We start from the raw sequence: 22,777 nt of genomic DNA, 5'->3' as shown, positions 1-22,777 counted from the left end.
TGACTCCCACTGGGCTATCCTTCTGAATGGATCACCCTCCTCACACTGACTCCCACTGGGCTATCCTTCTCAATGGATCACCCTCCTCACACTGACTCCCACTGGGCTATCCTTCTTAATGGATCACTCTCCCACACTGACTCCCACTGGGCTATCCTTCTCAATGGATCACCCTCCCACACTGACTCCCACTGAGCTATCCTTCTCAATGGATAATCCTCCTCACACCGACTCCCACTGGGCTATCCTTCTCAATGGATCACCCTCCCACACTGACTCCCACTGGGCTATCCTTCTCAATGGATCACCCTCCCACACTGACTCCCACTGAGCCATCCTTCTCAATGGATCACCCTCCCACACTGACTCCCACTGGGCTTTCCTTCTCAATGGATCACCCTCCCACACTGACTCCCACTGGGCTTTCCTTCTCAATGGATCACCCTCATCACACTGACTCCCACTGGGCTATCCTTCTCAATGGATCACCCTCCCACACTGACTCCCACTGGGCTATCCTTCTCAATGGATCACCCTCCCACACTGGCTCCCACTGGGCTATCCTTCTCAATGGATCACCCTCCCACACTGGCTCCCACTGGCCTATCCTTCTCAGTGGATCACCCTCCCACACTGACTCCCACTGGGCTATCCTTCTCAATGGATCACCCTCCCACACTGACTCCCCCTGGGCTATCCTTCTCAGTGGATCACCCTCCCACACTGACGGCCACTGGGCTATCCTTCTCAATGGATCACACTCCACACACAGACTCCCACTGGGCTATCCTTCTCAATGGATCACCCTCCCACACTGACTCCCACTGGGCTATCCTTCTCAATGGATCACCCTCCTCACACTGACTCCCACTGAGCCATCCTTCTCAATGGATCACCCTCCCACACTGACTCCCACTGGGCTATCCTTCTCAATGGATCACCCTCCCATACTGACTCCCACTGGGCTATCCTTCTCAATGGATCACCCTCCCACACTGACTCCCCCTGGGCTATCCTTCTCAGTGGATCACCCTCCCACACTGACGGCCACTGGGCTATCCTTCTCAATGGATCACACTCCACACACAGACTCCCACTGGGCTATCCTTCTCAATGGATCACCCTCCCACACTGACTCCCACTGGGCTATCCTTCTCAATGGATCACCCTCCTCACACTGACTCCCACTGAGCCATCCTTCTCAATGGATCACCCTCCCACACTGACTCCCACTGGGCTATCCTTCTCAATGGATCACCCTCCTCACAATGACTCCCGCTGGGCTATCCTTCTCAATGGATCACCCTCCCACACTGACTCCCACTGGGCTATCCTTCTCAATTGATCACCCTCCCACACTGACTCCCATTGGGCTATCCTTCTCAATGGATCACACTCCACACAAAGACTCCCGCTGGGCTATCCTTCTCAATGGATCACCCTCCTACAATGACTCCCGCTGGGCTATCCTTCTCAATGGATCACCCTCCCACACTGACTGCCACAGGGCTATACTTCTCAATGGATCACCCTCCCACACTGACTCCCACTGGGCTATCCTTCTCAATGGATCACACTCCACACAAAGACTCCCGCTGGGCTATCCTTCTCAATGGATCACCCTCCTACAATGACTCCCGCTGGGCTATCCTTCTCAATGGATCACCCTCCCACACTGACTGCCACTGGGCTATCCTTCTCAATGGATCACCCTCCCACACTGACTCCCACTGGGCTATCATTCTCAGTAGATTACCCTCCCACACTGACTCCCACTGAGCCATCCTTCTCAATGGATCATCCTCCTCACACTGACTCCCACTAGGCTATCCTTCTCAATGGATCACCCTCCTCACACTGACTCCCACTGGGCTATCCTTCTCAATGGATCACCCTCCCCACACTGACTGCCACTGAGCTATCCTTCTCAATGGATCACCATCCCACACTGACTCCCACTGGGCTATCATTCTCAGTAGATCACCCTCCCACACTGACTCCCACTGAGCTATCCTTCTCAATGGATAATCCTCCTCACACCGACTCCCACTGGGCTATCCTTCTCAATGGATCACCCTCCTCACACTGACTCCCACTGGGCTATCCTTCTCAATGGATCACCCTCCCACACTGACTCCCACCGGGTTTTCCTTCTCAATGGATCACCCTCCTCACACTGACTGCCGCTGGGCTATCCTTCTCAATGGATCACCCTCCCACACTGGCTCCCACTGGCCTATCCTTCTCAGTGGATCACCCTCCCACACTGACTCCCACTGGGCTATCCTTCGCAATGGATCACCCTCCCACACTGGCTCCCACTGGGCTATCCTTCTCAGTGGATCACCCTCCCACACTGACTCCCACTGGGCTATCCTTCTCAATGGATCACCCTCCCCCACACTGACTCCCACTGGTCTATCCTTCTCAGTGGATCACCCTGCCACACTGACTGCCACTGGGCTATCCTTCTCAATGGATCACACTCCACACACAGACTCCCACTGGACTATCCTTCTCAATGGATCACCCTCCCACACTGACTCCCACTGGGCTATCCTTCTCAATGGATCACCCTCCCACACTGACTCCCCCTGGGCTATCCTTCTCAATGGATCACCCTCCCCACACTGACTCCCACTGGGCTATCCTTCTCAGTGGATCACCCTCCCACACTGACTCCCCCTGGGCTATCCTTCTCAATGGATCACCCTCCTCACACTGACTCCCACTGGGCTATCCTTCTCAGTGGATCACCCTCCCACACTGACTCCCCCTGGGCTATCCTTCTCAATGGATCACCCTCATCACACTGACTCCCACCGGGCTATCCTTCTCAATGGATCACCCTCCCCCACACTGACTCCCACTGGTCTATCCTTCTCAGTGGATCACCCTGCCACACTGACTCCCCCTGGGCTATCCTTCTCAATGGATCACCCTCCTCACACTGACTCCCACTGAGCCATCCTTCTCAATGGATCACACTCCTACAATGACTCCCGCTGGGCTATCCTTCTCAATGGATCACCCTCCCACACTGGCTCCCACTGAGCTATCCTTCTCAATGGATCACCCTCCTCACACTGACTCCCACTGGGCTATCCTTCTCAATGGATCACCCTCCCACACTGACTCCCACTGGGCTATCCTTCTCAATGGATCACCCTCCCACACTGACTCCCGCTGGGCTATCCTTCTCAATGGATCACCCTCCCACACTGGCTCCCACTGAGCTATCCTTCTCAATGGATCACCCTCCTCACACTGACTCCCACTGGGCTATCCTTCTCAATGGATCACCCTCCCACACTGACTCCCACTGAGCTATCCTTCTCAATGGATCACCCTCCTCACACTGACTCCCACTGAGCCATCCTTCTCAATGGATCACCCTCCCCCACACTGACTCCCACTGGGCTATCCTTCTCAATGGATCACCCTCCCACACTGACTCCCACTGGGCTATCCTTCTCAATGGATCACCCTCCCACACTGACTCCCACTGGGCTATCATTCTCAATGGATCACCCTCCCACACTGACTCCCACTGGGCTATCCTTCTCAATGGATCACCCTCCCACACTGGCTCCCACTGGGCTATCCTTCTCAATGGATCACCCTCCTACACTGACTCCCACTGGGCTATCCTTCTCAATGGATCACCCTCCCACACTGGCTCCCACTGGGATATCCTTCTCAATGGATCACACTCCTACAATGACTCCCGCTGGGCTATCCATCTCAATGGATCACCCTCCCACACTGACTCCCACTGGGCTATCCTTCTCAATGGATCACCCTCCCCCACACTGACTCCCACTGGTCTATCCTTCTCAGTGGATCACCCTGCCACACTGACTCCCCCTGGGCTATCCTTCTCAATGGATCACCCTCCTACACTGACTCCCACTGGGCTATCCTTCTCAGTGGATCACCCTCCTCACACTGACTCCCACTGGGCTATCCTTCTCAGTGGATCACCCTCCTCACACTGACTCCCACTGAGCCATCCTTCTCAATGGATCACACTCCTACAATGACTCCCGCTGGGCTATCCTTCTCAGTGGATCACCCTCCCCCACACTGACTCCCACCGGGCTATCCTTCTCAGTTTGATCACCCTCCCACACTGACTGCCACCGGGCTATCCTTCTCAATGGATCACCCTCCCCACACAGTCTCCAGTCAGAGTCAGCGGGATCATCTTCCCCATATAGATTCCAATGGGATAATGCTTGGCATGGGATTACACACCCCAATGGGATCACTCTCCCTATATAGACTCCTAAGTGATCACCAATCTATAGGAACACCCTACATACACTGCGATGGGATCACCCGTTCCAGAGGGTCACCATCCCCACACAGACTCCAGTGGCATTACCCTTCCCTACGGAATCAATCTCTCCATACACACCACAATGGGATCACCCTCCCCTATAGGATCAACGTCATCACACACACACTTCAATGGGATTACCCTCCACTATAGAATCAACCTCTCCATAGACTCCAGTGGAGGGTGGTATCACCCTTCCCACTAGCACCCCTCTCCACATACTCTCCAATGGTATCTCCCTTCCCTATAGGATCACCCTATCCACACACACTGCAATAGGATCATCCTCTTCCAAGTAAGTCCACCTTTGCAATCAAAAATTCATTTAAGAAAAACATACATCCCAGGAGACATGCGTTCCAGGTAACATGCTTCCCAGGAAAACATGCATCGCAGGAAAACATGCATCGCAGGAAAACATGCATCCCAGAGAGACATCCATCCCAGAAAGACATGCATCCCAGAAAGACATGCATCCCAGAAATATTTGCATCCCAGGAGGCATGCCTTCCAGAACAGGAGGCATGCATCCCAGAACAGGAGACATACATCCCAGAACAGGAGACATGCATCCCAGAACAGGAGACATGCATCCCAGAACAGGAGACATGCATCCCAGAACAGGAGACATGCATCCCAGAACAGGAGACATGCATCCCAGAACAGGAGACATGCATCCCAGAACAGGAGACATGCATCCCAGAACAGGAGACATGCATCCCAGAACTGGAGACATGCATCCCAGAACAGGAGACATGCATCCCAGAACAGGAGACTTGCATCCCAGAACAGGAGACATGCATCCCAGAACAGGAGACATGCATCCCAGAACAGGAGACTTGCATCCCAGAACAGGAGACATGCATCCCAGAACAGGAGACATACATCCCAGAACAGGAGACATGCATCCCAGAACAGGAGACTTTCATTCCAGGAAAAACATGCATCCCAGAGAGACATGCATCCCATAGAGACATGCATCCCATAGAGACATGCATCCCAGAGAGACATCCATCCTAGAGAGACATGCATGCCAAGAGGCATGCACCCCAGGAAGACTTGCATTCCAGAAAGACATGCATCCCAGGAAGACATGCAATCCCAGAAAGACATACATCCCAGAAAGACATGCAATCCCAGAAAGACATACATCCCAGAAAATCATGTATCCCAAGACATGAGATATGCATCCCATAAAGACATGCATCCCAGGAAGACATACATCCCAAGAAATGAGATATGCATCCCAGGAAGAATTGCATCCCAGAAAGACTTGCATCCCAGAAAGACATGCAATCCCAGAAAGACATACATCCCAGAAAGACATGCAATCCCAGAAAGACATACATCCCAGAAAATCATGTATCCCAAGACATGAGATATGCATCCCATAAAGACATGCATCCCAGGAAGACATACATCCCAAGAAATTAGATATGCATCCCAGAGACTTGCATCCCAGAAAGACATGCATCCCAGGAAGACATGCGTCCCAAGATATGAGATATGCATCCCAGGAAGACTTGCAATCCCAAAAAGACATGAAATCCCAGAAAGATATACATCCCAGAAAGACATACATCCCAGAAAGACATACATCCCAGAAAGACATACATCCCAGAAAGACAAGACATGCAATCCCAGAAAGATATACATCCCAGAAAGACATGCATCCCAGGAAGACATGCATCCCAAGATATGAGATATGCATCCCAGGAAGACTTGCATCCCAGAAAGACTTGCATCCCAGAAAGACATGCATCCCAGGAAGACATGCAATCCCAGAAAGACATGCAATCCCAGAAAGACATACATCCCAGAAAGACATACATCCTAGAAAGACATACATCCCAGAAAGACATACATCCCAGAAAGACATGCAATCCCAGAAAGACATACATCCCAGAAAGACATGCATCCCAGGAAGACATGCATCCCAAGATATGAGATATGCATCCCAGGAAGACTTGCATCCCAGAAAGACTTGCATCCCAGAAAAACATGCAATCCCAGAAAGACATACATCCCAGAAAGACATGCAATCCCAGAAAGACATACATCCCAGAAAGACATGCAATCCCATAAAGACATACATCCCAGAAAGACATACATCCCAGAAAGGCATACATCCCAGAAAGACATACATCCCAGAAAGACATGCAATCCCAGAAAGACATACATCCCAGAAAGACATGCATCCCAGGAAGACATGCAATCCCCGAAAGACATAAATCCCAGAAAAACATGCAATCCCAGAAAGACATAAATCCCAGAAAGACATGCAATCCCAGAAAGACATACATCCCAGAAAGACATGCATCCCAGAAAGACACGCATCCCAGTTAGACATGCATCCCAGCAAGACTTGCATCCCAGGAAGACTTGCATCCCAGGAAGACTTGCATCCCAGGAAGACTTGCATCCCAGGAAGACATGCATCCCAGGAAGACATGCATCCCAGAAGACATGCATCCCAGGAAGACATGCATCCCAGGAAGACATGCATCCTAGGAAGACATGCATCCCAAGAAGACATGCGTCCCAGGAAGACATGCATCCCAGGAAGACCATCCCAGGAAGACATGCATCCCAGGAAGACATGCATTCCAGGAAGACATGCATCCCAAGAATACATGCATCCCGGGAGGCATGCTCCCAGGAGGCAGGCGATAACAGTTTCTGTGAATATAGGTCTCTCTATCCCAATTTTCTAAGCTGTCCCTGACAAGTTTTCTCCTCTTAATGTATTTCTATATGGATTTGTCTGGCTGCCTGTCCCTTTGTCTGTCTACCTTGTACAACACCCAGTTACTGTGCACATAGGGGCTGACTTCTCTACACCCATCTCTTTGCCTCTCTCCATCTCAAGCTTCATTTCGCTCTGTCCTGCTACTTTACATTAGCACAAATAAAGCTTACAGAAAGTGTACTATACACATTGTAATAAACACTTCACCTGCAAGGCCATCTGCCGCCAGTGGTCCATCCTCACGGTGGTAAGCTGCAGAACAAACACAGCTTATTATTGTGCAATTGTGGAGTTTTGTACTTCACAGTAACATTCCCAGACCATCTTCTATATAAAACCTCTCAATCAAATGCACTGGGCCACAGATCATCTGTGACCATCCATACCAAACCTCAGTACCTCCTCTTCCATCCATACTGAGCTGAGAAAGCTGAGCGCCCTCCGTAACGGGCCCCAGAACTTCAGCACCCATGTAGGCTGGGTCACTGAATCTCTGTGTCCATTCATAGTGGCTGAAGAAACTCCTTGCCCCAAAATCTTGGCACCATTGTACGCTGGGTCTCGCAAACTACTTCCATCCATACTGGGCTGAGAAAACTCAGCGCCCTCCATAACGAGCCCTAGAACCGCAGCACCATTGGACGCTGGGTCTCGCAAACTGTACCTTCATCCATACTGGGCTGAGAAACTGCAGCACCCTCTAGAACGTCCCCAGAACCTCAGCACCCCTGTAGGCTGGGTCACAGAACCTGTATGTCCATCCAGACTGGGCAGCAGAAACTCAACCCCCTCCATAACAGGCCTCAGAACTTTGGCAAACATGTATGCTGGGTCTCAGAAGCTCTTTGTCTGCCCATACTGGGCTGCAGAACTTCTGTGTCAGCCATACCTAGTGGCTTCCCCTCTACATCCACCCCTACTGGGCTTCAGAACCTCAAAGCCCTCCAGACAGCGCCACAGAACCTGTGCCCGTCCACATTGGGCTGCAGAACCTTAGCGCCCGCCCTACGGAGCTGCGTGTCATCCATACTTAACTTCTAAACCTCTACCACTCCCTCCCTCCACCCTTACCTGGTTTCAAACCTAGCCAGCCTCCACATGGTGCCACAGAACCTGTGCCCATCCATGCCAGGCTGCAGAACCACACTTTTCCTCCATAGCAGAGCGCTGAACCTCTGCACCGCTCCATATCAGCCTGCAGAACCTGTGTGTCCATTATCAAGGCTCCAGAACCTGTACATACTGGGCCACAAAACCTCTGTGTACAACCAAAGGTGGCTGTGGAACTGCTACCGCCTTCCATACTGTGCCAAATAACCATAGCATCCTCCATACAGAGCTCAGAACCTCTGCCCCAAGCCCTACTGAGCCGCAGAACCATAGCACTCACTCAACCAGCAGCAAAACCTCACTCCCCAAACATACCAGCAGCGGAACCTATCCGACTGTAGAATACCAGCCTGAGAACCTCCGCGCCAAGCCATACTGAGCCGCAGAACCATAGCACTCACTCAACCAGCAGCAAAACCTCACTCCCCAAACATACCATCCGCGGAACCTATCCGACTGTAGAATACCAGCCTCAGAACCTCCGCGCCTAGCCCTAATGAGCCACAGAACCATAGCACTCACTCAACCAGCAGAAAAACCTCACTCCCCAAACATACCATCCGCGGAACCTATCCGACTGTAGAATACCAGCCTCAGAACCTCTGCGCCTAGCCCTAATGAGCCACAGAACCATAGCACTCACTCAACCAGCAGCAAAAACTCACTCCCCAAACATACCATCCGCGGAACCTATCCGACTGTAGAATACCAGCCTCAGAGCCTCTGCGCCTAGCCCTAATGAGCCACAGAACCATAGCACTCACTCAACCAGCAGAAAAACCTCACTCCCCAAACATACCATCCGCGGAACCTATCCGACTGTAGAATACCAGCCTCAGAACCTCCGCGCCTAGCCCTAATGAGCCACAGAACCATAGCACTCACTCAACCAGCAGCAAAAACTCACTCCCCAAACATACCATCCGCGGAACCTATCCGACTTTAGAATACCAGCCTCATAACCTCCGCGCCTAGCCCTAATGAGCCACAGAACCATAGCACTCACTCAACCAGCAGCAAAAACTCACTCCCCAAACATACCAGCCGCGGAACCTATCCGACTGTAGAATACCAGCCTCAGAACCTCCGCGACTAGTCCTAATGAGCCACAGAACCATAGCACTCACTCAACCAGCAGCAAAAACCTCACTCCCCAAACATACCAGCCGCGGAACCTATCCGACTGTAGAATACCAGCCTCAGAGCCTCTGCGCCTAGCCCTAATGAGCCACAGAACCATAGCACTCACTCAACCAGCAGCAAAAACTCACTCCCCAAACATACCAGCCGCGGAACCTATCCGACTGTAGAATACCAGCCTCAGAACCTCCGCGACTAGTCCTAATGAGCCACAGGACCATAGCACTCACTCAACCAGCAGCAAAAACTCACTCCCCAAACATACCAGCCGCGGAACCTATCCGACTGTAGAATACCAGCCTCAGAACCTCCGCGACTAGTCCTAATGAGCCACAGAACCATAGCACTCACTCAACCAGCAGCAAAAACCTCACTCCCCAAACATACCAGCCGCGGAACCTATCCGACTGTAGAATACCAGCCTCAGAGCCTCTGCGCCTAGCCCTAATGAGCCACAGAACCATAGCACTCACTCAACCAGCAGAAAAACCTCACTCCCCAAACATACCATCCGCGGAACCTATCCGACTGTAGAATACCAGCCTCAGAACCTCTGCGCCTAGCCCTAATGAGCCACAGAACCATAGCACTCACTCAACCAGCAGAAAAACCTCACTCCCCAAACATACCATCCGCGGAACCTATCCGACTGTAGAATACCAGCCTCAGAGCCTCTGCGCCTAGCCCTAATGAGCCACAGAACCATAGCACTCACTCAACCAGCAGAAAAACCTCACTCCCCAAACATACCATCCGCGGAACCTATCCGACTGTAGAATACCAGCCTCAGAACCTCCGCGCCTAGCCCTAATGAGCCACAGAACCATAGCACTCACTCAACCAGCAGCAAAAACTCACTCCCCAAACATACCATCCGCGGAACCTATCCGACTTTAGAATACCAGCCTCAGAACCTCCGCGCCTAGCCCTAATGAGCCACAGAACCATAGCACTCACTCAACCAGCAGCAAAAACTCACTCCCCAAACATACCAGCCGCGGAACCTATCCGACTGTAGAATACCAGCCTCAGAACCTCCGCGACTAGTCCTAATGAGCCACAGAACCATAGCACTCACTCAACCAGCAGCAAAAACCTCACTCCCCAAACATACCAGCCGCGGAACCTATCCGACTGTAGAATACCAGCCTCAGAGCCTCTGCGCCTAGCCCTAATGAGCCACAGAACCATAGCACTCACTCAACCAGCAGCAAAAACTCACTCCCCAAACATACCAGCCGCGGAACCTATCCGACTGTAGAATACCAGCCTCAGAACCTCCGCGACTAGTCCTAATGAGCCACAGGACCATAGCACTCACTCAACCAGCAGCAAAACCTCACTCCCCAAATCATAGCAGCCGTTGAACCTATCCGACTGTAGAATACCAGCCTCAGAGCCTCTGCGCCTAGCCCTAATGAGCCACAGAACCATAGCACTCACTCAACCAGCAGCAAAAACTCACTCCCCAAACATACCAGCCGCGGAACCTATCCGACTGTAGAATACCAGCCTCAGAACCTCCGCGACTAGTCCTAATGAGCCACAGGACCATAGCACTCACTCAACCAGCAGCAAAACCTCACTCCCCAAATCATAGCAGCCGTTGAACCTATCCGACTGTAGAATACCAGCCTCAGAACCTCCGCGCCTAGCCCTAATGAGCCACAGAACCATAGCACTCACTCAACCAGCAGAAAAACCTCACTCCCCAAACATACCAGCCGCGGAACCTATCCGACTGTAGAATACCAGCCTCAGAACCTCCGCGCCTAGCCCTAATGAGCCACAGAACCATAGCACTCACTCAGCCAGCAGCAAAAACTCACTCCCCAAACATACCATCCGCGGAACCTATCCGACTGTAGAATACCAGCCTCAGAACCTCCGCGCCTAGCCCTAATGAGCCACAGAACCATAGCACTCACTCAACCAGCAGAAAAACCTCACTCCCCAAACATACCATCCGCGGAACCTATCCGACTGTAGAATACCAGCCTCAGAACCTCCGCGCCTAGCCCTAATGAGCCACAGAACCATAGCACTCACTCAACCAGCAGAAAAACCTCACTCCCCAAACATACCAGCCGCGGAACCTATCCGACTGTAGAATACCAGCCTCAGAACCTCCGCGCCTAGCCCTAATGAGCCACAGAACTATAGCACTCACTCAACCAGCAGCAAAAACTCACTCCCCAAACATACCATCCGCAGAACCTATCCGACTGTAGAATACCAGCCTCAGAACCTCAGCGCCTAGCCCTAATGAGCCACAGAACCATAGCACTCACTCAACCAGCAGAAAAACCTCACTCCCCAAACATACCATCCGCGGAACCTATCAGACTGTAGAATACCAGCCTCAGAACCTCCGCGCCTAGCCCTAATGAGCCACAGAACCATAGCACTCACTCAGCCAGCAGCAAAAACTCACTCCCCAAACATACCATCCGCTGAACCTATCAGACTGTAGAATACCAGCCTCAGAACCTCCGCGCCTAGCCCTAATGAGCCACAGTACCATAGCACTCACTCAACCAGCAGCAAAACCTCACTCCCCAAATCATAGCAGCCGTTGAACCTATCCGACTGTAGAATACCAGCCTCAGAACCTCCGCGCCTAGCCCTAATGAGCCACAGAACCATAGCACTCACTCAACCAGCAGAAAAACCTCACTCCCCAAACATACCATCCGCGGAACCTATCCGACTGTAGAATACCAGCCTCAGAACCTCCGCGCCAAGCCATACTGAGCCACAGAACCATAGCATTCACTCAACCAGCAGCAAAAACTCACTCCCCAAACATACCATCCGCGGAACCTATCAGACTGTAGAATACCAGCCTCAGAACCTCCGCGCCAAGCCATACTGAGCCACAGAACCATAGCACTCACTCAACCAGCAGCAAAAACTCACTCCCCAAACATACCATCCGCGGAACCTATCAGACTGTAGAATACCAGCCTCAGAACCTCCGCGCCAAGCCATACTGAGCCACAGAACCATAGCACTCACTCAACCAGCAGCAAAAACTCACTCCCCAAACATACCATCCGCAGAACCTATCCGACTGTAGAATACCAGCCTCAGAACCTCCGCGCCTAGCCCTAATGAGCCACAGAACCATAGCACTCACTCAACCAGCAGCAAAAACTCACTCCCCAAACATACCATCCGCGGAACCTATCCGACTTTAGAATACCAGCCTCAGAACCTCCGCGCCTAGCCCTAATGAGCCACAGAACCATAGCACTCACTCAACCAGCAGCAAAAACTCACTCCCCAAACATACCAGCCGCGGAACCTATCCGACTGTAGAATACCAGCCTCAGAACCTCCGCGACTAGTCCTAATGAGCCACAGAACCATAGCACTCACTCAACCAGCAGCAAAAACCTCACTCCCCAAACATACCAGCCGCGGAACCTATCCGACTGTAGAATACCAGCCTCAGAGCCTCTGCGCCTAGCCCTAATGAGCCACAGAACCATAGCACTCACTCAACCAGCAGCAAAAACTCACTCCCCAAACATACCAGCCGCGGAACCTATCCGACTGTAGAATACCAGCCTCAGAACCTCCGCGACTAGTCCTAATGAGCCACAGGACCATAGCACTCACTCAACCAGCAGCAAAACCTCACTCCCCAAATCATAGCAGCCGTTGAACCTATCCGACTGTAGAATACCAGCCTCAGAGCCTCTGCGCCTAGCCCTAATGAGCCACAGAACCATAGCACTCACTCAACCAGCAGCAAAAACTCACTCCCCAAACATACCAGCCGCGGAACCTATCCGACTGTAGAATACCAGCCTCAGAACCTCTGCGACTAGTCCTAATGAGCCACAGGACCATAGCACTCACTCAACCAGCAGCAAAACCTCACTCCCCAAATCATAGCAGCCGTTGAACCTATCCGACTGTAGAATACCAGCCTCAGAACCTCCGCGCCTAGCCCTAATGAGCCACAGAACCATAGCACTCACTCAACCAGCAGAAAAACCTCACTCCCCAAACATACCAGCCGCGGAACCTATCCGACTGTATAATACCAGCCTCAGAACCTCCGCGCCTAGCCCTAATGAGCCACAGAACCATAGCACTCACTCAGCCAGCAGCAAAAACTCACTCCCCAAACATACCATCCGCGGAACCTATCCGACTGTAGAATACCAGCCTCAGAACCTCCGCGCCTAGCCCTAATGAGCCACAGAACCATAGCACTCACTCAACCAGCAGAAAAACCTCACTCCCCAAACATACCATCCGCGGAACCTATCCGACTGTAGAATACCAGCCTCAGAACCTCCGCGCCTAGCCCTAATGAGCCACAGAACCATAGCACTCACTCAACCAGCAGAAAAACCTCACTCCCCAAACATACCAGCCGCGGAACCTATCCGACTGTAGAATACCAGCCTCAGAACCTCCGCGCCTAGCCCTAATGAGCCACAGAACTATAGCACTCACTCAACCAGCAGCAAAAACTCACTCCCCAAACATACCATCCGCAGAACCTATCCGACTGTAGAATACCAGCCTCAGAACCTCAGCGCCTAGCCCTAATGAGCCACAGAACCATAGCACTCACTCAACCAGCAGAAAAACCTCACTCCCCAAACATACCATCCGCGGAACCTATCAGACTGTAGAATACCAGCCTCAGAACCTCCGCGCCTAGCCCTAATGAGCCACAGAACCATAGCACTCACTCAGCCAGCAGCAAAAACTCACTCCCCAAACATACCATCCGCTGAACCTATCAGACTGTAGAATACCAGCCTCAGAACCTCCGCGCCTAGCCCTAATGAGCCACAGTACCATAGCACTCACTCAACCAGCAGCAAAACCTCACTCCCCAAATCATAGCAGCCGTTGAACCTATCCGACTGTAGAATACCAGCCTCAGAACCTCCGCGCCTAGCCCTAATGAGCCACAGAACCATAGCACTCACTCAACCAGCAGAAAAACCTCACTCCCCAAACATACCATCCGCGGAACCTATCCGACTGTAGAATACCAGCCTCAGAACCTCCGCGCCAAGCCATACTGAGCCACAGAACCATAGCATTCACTCAACCAGCAGCAAAAACTCACTCCCCAAACATACCATCCGCGGAACCTATCAGACTGTAGAATACCAGCCTCAGAACCTCCGCGCCAAGCCATACTGAGCCACAGAACCATAGCACTCACTCAACCAGCAGCAAAAACTCACTCCCCAAACATACCATCCGCGGAACCTATCAGACTGTAGAATACCAGCCTCAGAACCTCCGCGCCAAGCCATACAGAGCCACAGAACCATAGCACTCACTCAACCAGCAGCAAAAACTCACTCCCCAAACATACCATCCGCGGAACCTATCAGACTGTAGAATACCAGCCTCAGAACCTCCGCGCCAAGCCATACTGAGCCACAGAACCATAGCACTCACTCAACCAGCAGCAAAAACTCACTCCCCAAACATACCATCCGCAGAACCTATCCGACTGTAGAATACCAGCCTCAGAACCTCCGCGCCTAGCCCTAATGAGCCACAGGACCATAGCACTCACTCAACCAGCAGCAAAACCTCACTCCCCAAACATACCATCCGCGGAACCCATCAGACTGTAGAATACCAGCCTCAGAACCTCCGCGCCAAGCCATACTGAGCCACAGAACCATAGCACTCACTCAACCAGCAGCAAAAACTCACTCCCCAAACATACCACCTGCGGAACCTATCAGACTGTAGAATACCAGCCTCAGAACCTCCGCGCCAAGCCATACTGAGCCACAGAACCATAGCACTCACTCAACCAGCAGAAAAACCTCACTCCCCAAACATACCATCCGCGGAACCTATCTGACTGTAGAATACCAGCCTCAGAACCTCCGCGCCAAGCCATACTGAGCCACAGAACCATAGCACTCACTCAACCAGCAGAAAAACCTCACTCCCCAAACATACCATCCGCGAAACCTATCCGACTGTAGAATACCAGCCTCAGAACCTCCGCGCCAAGCCATACTGAGCCACAGAACCATAGCACTCACTTAGTACAAAATCAAATCAGTTGCAAAATTTCAGTGCTCATTCATACCAGCGGAAGATCCTATTCTGCCATAGAACCGCAGCTCCTATGAATACCTGCCGCATAACCGCAGCACCGACGGATACCTGCCGCAGAACCGCAGCACCTACGGATACCTGCCGCAGAACCGCAGCACCGACGGATATCTGCCGCAGAACCGCAGCACCTACGGATACCTGCCGCAGAACCGCAGCACCTACGGATACCTGCCGCAGAACCGCAGCTCCTATGAATACCTGCCGCAGAACCGCAGCACCTACGGATACCTGCCGCAGAACTGCAGCACCTATGGATACCTGCCGCAGAACTGCAGCACCTATGGATCCCTGCAGCTGAATTGCAGCACCTATGGATACCTGCCGCAGAACCGCAGCACCTACGGATACCTGCCGCAGAACCGCAGCTCCTATGAATACCTGCCGCAGAACTGCAGAACCTACGGATACCTGCCGCAGAACCGCAGCTCCTATGAATACCTGCCGCAGAACCGCAGCACCTACGGATACCTGCCGCAGAACTGCAGCACCTATGGATACCTGCCGCAGAACTGCAGCGCCTATGGATCCCTGCAGCTGAATTGCAGCACCTATGGATACCTGCCACAGAACCGCAGCACCTACGGATACCTGCCGCAGAACCGCAGCTCCTATGAATACCTGCCGCAGAACCGCAGCACCGACGGATACCTGCTGCAGAACCGCAGCACCTACGGATACCTGCCGCAGAACCGCAGCACCGACGGATACCTGCCGCAGAACCGCAGCACCTACGGATACCTGCCGCAGAACCGCAGCTCCTATGAATACCTGCCGCAGAACCGCAGCACCTACGGATACCTGCCGCAGAACTGCAGCACCTATGGATACCTGCCGCAGAACTGCAGCGCCTATGGATCCCTGCAGCTGAATTGCAGCACCTATGGATACCTGCCGCAGAACCGCAGCACCTATGGATACCTGCCGCAGAACTGCAGCACCTATGGATACCTGCTGCAGAACTGCAGCACCTATGGATACCTGCAGCACCTATGGATACCCGCAGCACCTATGGATACCTACCACGGAATCTCAGCACCTATTGATACCTGCTGCAGAACCGCAGCTCCTATGGATACCTGCTGCAGAACCGCAGCACCTATAGATACCTGCCGCAGAACTGCAGCACCTATAGATACCTGCCAAAGAACTGCAGCGCCTATTGATACCTGCCGCAGAATATCAGCACCTACAGATACCTGCCGCAGAACTGCAGCACTTCTGGATGCCTGCTGCAGAACTGCAGCACCTATGGATAACTGCAGCACCTATGGATACCTGCCGCAGAATCTCAGCACCCATGGATACCCGCCGCAGAACTGCAGCACCTATGGATACCTGCCGCAGAATCGCAGCACCCATGGATACCCGCCGCAGAACTGCAGCAACTCTGGATACCTGCCACAGAACCCATGGATACCTGCCTCAGAACCGCAGCGGCTATATATACACCTGCCGCAGAACCGCAGCACCAATGGATACCTGCCGCAGATCCGCAGCACCTATGGATACCTGCCGCAGCACCTATGAATAACTGCTGCAGAACCGCAGCACCTATGGACACCTGCCGCAGAACCGCAGTGCCTATGGATACCTGCTGCAGAACTGCAGCACCTATGGTTTCCTGCTGCAGAACTGCAGCACCTATGGATACCTGCCAAAGAATTGCAGCACCTAGAGATTCCTGCTGTAGAACTGCAGCAACTCTGGATACCTCTCGCAGAACCCCAGCATGTATGGATTCCTGCTGCAGAACCGCAGCACCTATAGATACCTGCCGCAGAATCTCAGCGCCTACGGATACCTGCCGCAGAATCTCAGCACGTATGGATACCTGTGGCAGAACCACAGCACCTATGGATACCCGCTGTAGAACCGCAGCACCTATAGATACCGGCAGCACCTATGGATACCTGCTGTAGCACCTATGGATATCTGCTGCAGAACTGCATCACCTATGGATTCCTGGTGCAGAACCTCAGCAACTCTGGATACCTCCCGCAGAACCCCAGCTTGTATGGATTCCTGCTGCAGCAAACCGCAGCACCTATGGACACCTGCTGCAGAATCTCAGCGCCTATGGATACCCGCCGCAGAACCACAGCACCTATGGATTCCTGCTGCAGCACCTATGGATACCAGCCGCAGAATCGCAGCACCTATGGATACCCACAGTGTTGGACAGGCCCCACGAAGGGCTCGCTCCCTCCCCGCATGACAGGGCCCAGACACCGGCTCTCCGGGGGCTACCCGCAGAAGCAACCCGCAACCCGTCCCCTCCGGGACGCCTGCTCCCGGATATCTCTGTGTCACGGGCCCGGGCCCCCGTCAGCCCCATTGCCCGGCCCAGCCGCCATATTGGACACTGCACCACGCGGCCGCGTGGCCTCAGCTCGACCCCAACCCTGGGCCCGGCCAGGCCCCGCCATCCCGGCACCACCATCCATCCAGGAGGTGAACGGACCACTTGGCAGGCTAATGGGAGAAAGAAGTGTCGATGGCTCTCCCCCGCCAGGTGCCGATCGCCCCCAGCCTCCCCGGGTGCTGGCTCCACCCCCCTGCTGGGTGTCTGGACTCCCTCATCCCGGACCTCCCGACCTCCCAGTGCGAGGGTCCGGACATCAAAGGGCGCCAGACCTATAACCGAGGAGCCCCAGAGCAGGAAGGCAGTTGTATCCTGGAGTCGAGAGACACCGAGAAGAACTCATCCTTGACGGACTGCTGGCGCTGCCGCTGCCGCAGCCCTGCCTTGTGAACTATCGTCCTGCCTGCTGGCGCTGCCGCGGCCTTCTGCAACCTTCATCCTCGTGGGACCTGCTGGCGCTGCCGCGGCCCGTTGTAACTTCCATCCTCGTTGGGACCTGCTGGCGCTGCCGCGGCCCGTTGCCACCTACGATCTCTTCGGGACCTGCTGGCGCTGCCGCGGTCCGACCCATCCGACCGCCGAGCTCGAGGATTGTGAGCTACCGCCGTTTCACCTCAGTACCCGTATGTACCAAGACTGTCCCGCTACCCCCTTTCCCTACTAGAGACTAGAATTGAGAGGATCATCGTGTCCTGATCTCCTTGTATCGTACTACCTTACTTCAAGAACTGCCTATAAAAGGTGTTACTCTGATCTTCGTGTGGTGTCCATCTGTGGGGGGGGAAGTTACTTGTCTGTACGATCGCTGGAGACGGCCCTCACCGGAGGCCTCTCCCCTTGTGCTCGGCCGACCCTCCAGGTCCCCGTCTAACATTGGTGGCCAGCGGCGCGATCCGAACCAACGCGTAACCGTACAGAGAGTAACTCACCCTACGACTAATCCACAATGACGACCAGAGAGAGCGGATCTGCAGAGAAATTCCAGATGGAAAAACTGGAAGAGTACAACCACCGAGAGCTAAAACAATTTTGCATAGAACTAGGCATTGCCACCACCGGTCTGAGCACGAAAGAGGACTTCAAACACGCCCTAGAATCCTGGGCAGAGACAAATATCGCCGGACCCCGGGACCCCGAAGCCCCGGAGACAAACACCACTCTGACGGAAGAAAGGAGAACGGATCTCTCCCGGGAAGAGATCCGAGAACGAGAGAAAAATAGACTACACGAGTTAGAGTTGGCACGGCTCAAATTAGACGGAGGATTGAAACTGGCAGAACAAAAGATGAACTTAGAACACTTACGGCTCCAAGAAGCGCGAGAGGAAAAGCAGAGACAGAGAGAACTCGAAGAAAAAAGACTGGCATACGAACACGAGTGCAAGCTAGCGGAGATAGAAATGCGCAAACAGAACAAAGACCTAGGGGTGCCCGAGCAACCGCGCCCCCAGGTACTACCGAACAGAAGGTCCACATCCCCAAGGATGTGGTCCGTGAATACTATCGGAACGACGACATACAGCAGTGGTTCAAGGCCTACGAGATCGCCATGACTGCCCACCGGATCGCTCGAAGTGACTGGGGAGCCGGTCTATGGGGGAGATTCGTCAATGAAGGCCGGGATGCCCTGCTGCAGCTTCCGGACCATCAAATGACGTCCTATGACCACATGAAGGCCGCCCTCCTCAGTCGATATGGGCTGACGCCCGAGATGTACCGCCAGAGGTTCCGCAACTGCACCCGGATCCCGGGTACAACCTGGATAGAATATGTGAACTATTTCAGCCGAGCCTTCGAGGGATGGATCAAGGGTAGCAACGTAACAACCTACGAACAGCTCTTCAACCTCATTGTGTGGGAGTACCTCTCCAACAACTGCTTCGTCGAGCTCAGGCAGCACCTCCTCGACAGTAAATTGACTGACCCACGGCAGCTCGCCGCCGAGGCTGACCGATGGGAGAGCACCCGAGTGACCCGGAATGGGCCAAACGAGCAGAACAGAACCAACCAAGGTCATCATCGTCCCCGAGGAGGAGGAGGAGGACAGGGCCGGGGCAGAGACGCCGTCCCGGCCGCTCCCGCCAACAACACCCCGCCCCCGGCCGGCCGGGGCAACCCCCCGATGCGCCCAGGGTTCCGAGCCAACGTTACGTGTCATCGATGCCAGCGAGTCGGCCACTATGCCAGTGACCCGACCTGCCCAAAGAACCAGACCCCCGGACCCTGCCAGGTGGCTGCCGCCGCCCTAGGAGAAGAGCAAGTCTCCGAAGAGCCTGAAGAGTATGAGCAGGAGCAGCCCGAGTGGGAACCTGCCGCCATGACCCTGGCCTGCCTAGGGGGAAGAGACCTGATCCCGCGGGCTCCCCTACCAGCTAACACCAGGAAATACAGCCAGTGGGTGAACATAAATGGGCGTAACGCCGAAGCCCTGCGTGACACAGGGGCCAGTGTGACGGCCGTCCATTGTCACCTGGTGACCCCAGAACAAATTCTGCCAAACGTTCTTTGCCCAGTCCGATCGGCCGACAATTCGGAGAGCCTGTGTCGGATGGCCTGCGTCCCCTTCGAATGGGGAGGAGTCTCCGGTATGTTAAAAGTGACTGTCCGCGACGATGCCCCCGTGGACTGCCTCCTGGGGAACGATCTCGAGAGTTCCCCGTGGGCAGCCGTTGAAAGAAGAGAGCACCTGGGGATGTTAGGCCTCCCGGGCTGGGCGTGCGTAACAACCCGGTCCATGGCCGCCGACACCATCCCTAGATCTGAAGAACCCGAATGGCCAGCACCTCCTCCCCCGATCGCTCCAGAGGGAGACTCCATCCCTACCGACAACCCGGAACAAACCCACGAAGAGCCCGCTCAGCCCCAAGACCTTCCGGACCTGGCTCAGTGGGGTCAGGAAAGGGGGCCCACCCAAGAACAATTCCGGCAAGAGCAAAAGACATGTCCCTCCCTCGAGGGACTGCGACAGCAAGCGCTCGCCCAGGGCGCAGGAGACACCGCAGGGGCCCACTGGATCTATTGGGACAATGACCTACTGTACAGCGAACAAAGAATAGCGGAGCTGGGGGCCAGTCGAGTGCTGGTGGTGCCCCTCCGTTTCAGAGACTTCCTTCTGAACTTGGCCCATGATGTCCCCCTGGCTGGACACTTGGGGCGAGACAAAACATACAACCGCCTGGTGACTCACTTTTACTGGCCGAAAATGAGAAATGACGTCTCCACCCACTGCCGGTCCTGCCCGACCTGCCAGGCCAGCGGGAAGAGCGGCCGCAAACTCAAGGCACCTCTGCAACCATTCCCCGTTGTGACCACCCCGTTCGAAAGGGTGGGAATAGACATTGTGGGGCCCCTGGACCCCCGAACAGCACAAGGGCATCGATTCATCCTGGTCCTGGTGGACCACGCCACCCGCTATACTGAGGCGGTTCCCCTTCGAACTGTAACAGCACCAGTGGTAGGTCGAGCCTTAATGGGGGTCTTCTCTCGAGTGGGGTTCCCCAGGGAAGTCGTCAGCGACAGGGGCACGAACTTTATTTCAAAATATATGAAATCCCTATGGCAACAGTGCGGAGTCACCTATCAATTCACAACCCCCTATCACCCGCAAGGAAACGGACTGGTCGAGCGATTCAACCGCACTCTCAAGGGGATGATCATGGGGCTGGAAGAACCCCTACGCCGCCAGTGGGACGTGCTACTACCGTGCCTCCTCTTCGCCTACCGAGAAGTCCCCCAGAAGTCCCTCGGCTTCAGCCCTTTCGAACTCCTGTACGGACACCCTGTTCGCGGGCATCTCAGCCTAGTTAAAGAAGAGTGGGAAATGGCCCCCCTGAAGACCCCCCCAGACGTCTACAAGTACCTCCTGACCCTCCGTAATCAGACCCGGCGATTCAGAGAGCTCGCCAAAGCCAATCTTGAAGCCAGTCAGGAGGACATGAAGAAGTGGTACGATCAACATGCCTCCTCCATCGAATTCGAGCCTGGCCAGCAGGTATGGGTGATGTCCCCCATCGAACCTTGTGCCTTACAGGACAAATGGACGGGGCCCTTCAAGGTGATCGAGCGTAAGAGCCCCGTCACCTACCTCATCGACATGGAATCCCCCCGGAACCCCCTCCGGGTCCTCCACGCCAACAGACTCAAACCCCACTTCGTGCGCTCGGAGCTCAGCCTGCTGATGGCTACAGACAGTGGGGCGGAAGAGGACTCCTAGCCCCTCCCTGACCTACTGGGGGCCGGGGAAAAAGATGGTTCAGTGGACGGGGTCCAACTCTCCGAGGCTCTGACCCCGGAGCAGCGCCAAGACTGTCGGGCCCTCCTGCTGCAATTTGCAAACCTATTCTCCCTCACACCCGGGGTCACCCCCTGGTGTCTGCACGACGTGGACACTGGCGACAGTCCTCCTATCCGACAGCGGCCGTACCGAGTACCAGATCGGGTACGCACCTGCATCCAAGAAGAAGTCTCCAAGATGCTCGCACTCGGAGTCATCGAACCCTCGGACAGCCCCTGGGCCAGCCCGGTTGTACTGGTCCCCAAAGCTGCGGCCCCGGGCACCACACCCGAGCTCCGGTTCTGCGTCGACTATCGGGGTCTGAACGCTGTCACCCGAACCGACGCTCACCCCATCCCCCGAGCCGACGAACTAGTTGACCGCATGGGGGCGGCCCGCTACCTAAGCATCTTCGACCTGACGGCGGGCTACTGGCAGATCGGCCTCACCCCCAGGGCACAAGAACGATCCGCTTTCTCCATCCTGGATGGACACTACCATTTCAGAGTGATGCCATTCGGCATGAAAAACGCTCCAGCCACGTTTCAACGACTTGTGAACCAGGTATTGGCGGGCCTCGAAGAGTTCAGCGCCGCATACCTGGACGACATCGCGGTGTATAGCCGCCACTGGTCAGACCACCTCCGCCACCTCCGAGGGGTCCTGCAGGCCCTCCAAC

General features: G+C 54.3%; 1 protein-coding gene across 2 annotated transcripts in view; it reads right to left on the bottom strand.

The window, feature by feature from the left end:
- Nucleotides 1-22,777, bottom strand: part of LOC144785677 (Krueppel-like factor 5) — a 166,092-nt gene that overhangs the window by 74,189 nt on the left and 69,126 nt on the right. Inside the window, exon 2 of one of the 2 annotated variants that reach the window (XM_078664471.1) lies at nucleotides 7,299-7,343. The exons of the other annotated variant lie outside the window; for it this stretch is intronic. Within the exon in view, the coding sequence (XP_078520597.1) occupies nucleotides 7,299-7,343 (45 nt within the window). The remainder of the gene's footprint in view (nucleotides 1-7,298; nucleotides 7,344-22,777) is intronic. 2 annotated transcript variants of the gene reach the window in all.

Source organism: Lissotriton helveticus, chromosome 10, assembly GCF_964261635.1.
Source record: "Lissotriton helveticus chromosome 10, aLisHel1.1, whole genome shotgun sequence".
Taxonomy (NCBI): domain Eukaryota; kingdom Metazoa; phylum Chordata; class Amphibia; order Caudata; family Salamandridae; genus Lissotriton; species Lissotriton helveticus.
Note: the sequence above shows the minus strand (reverse complement) of the source record. Positions and strands in the feature narration are given on the sequence as shown.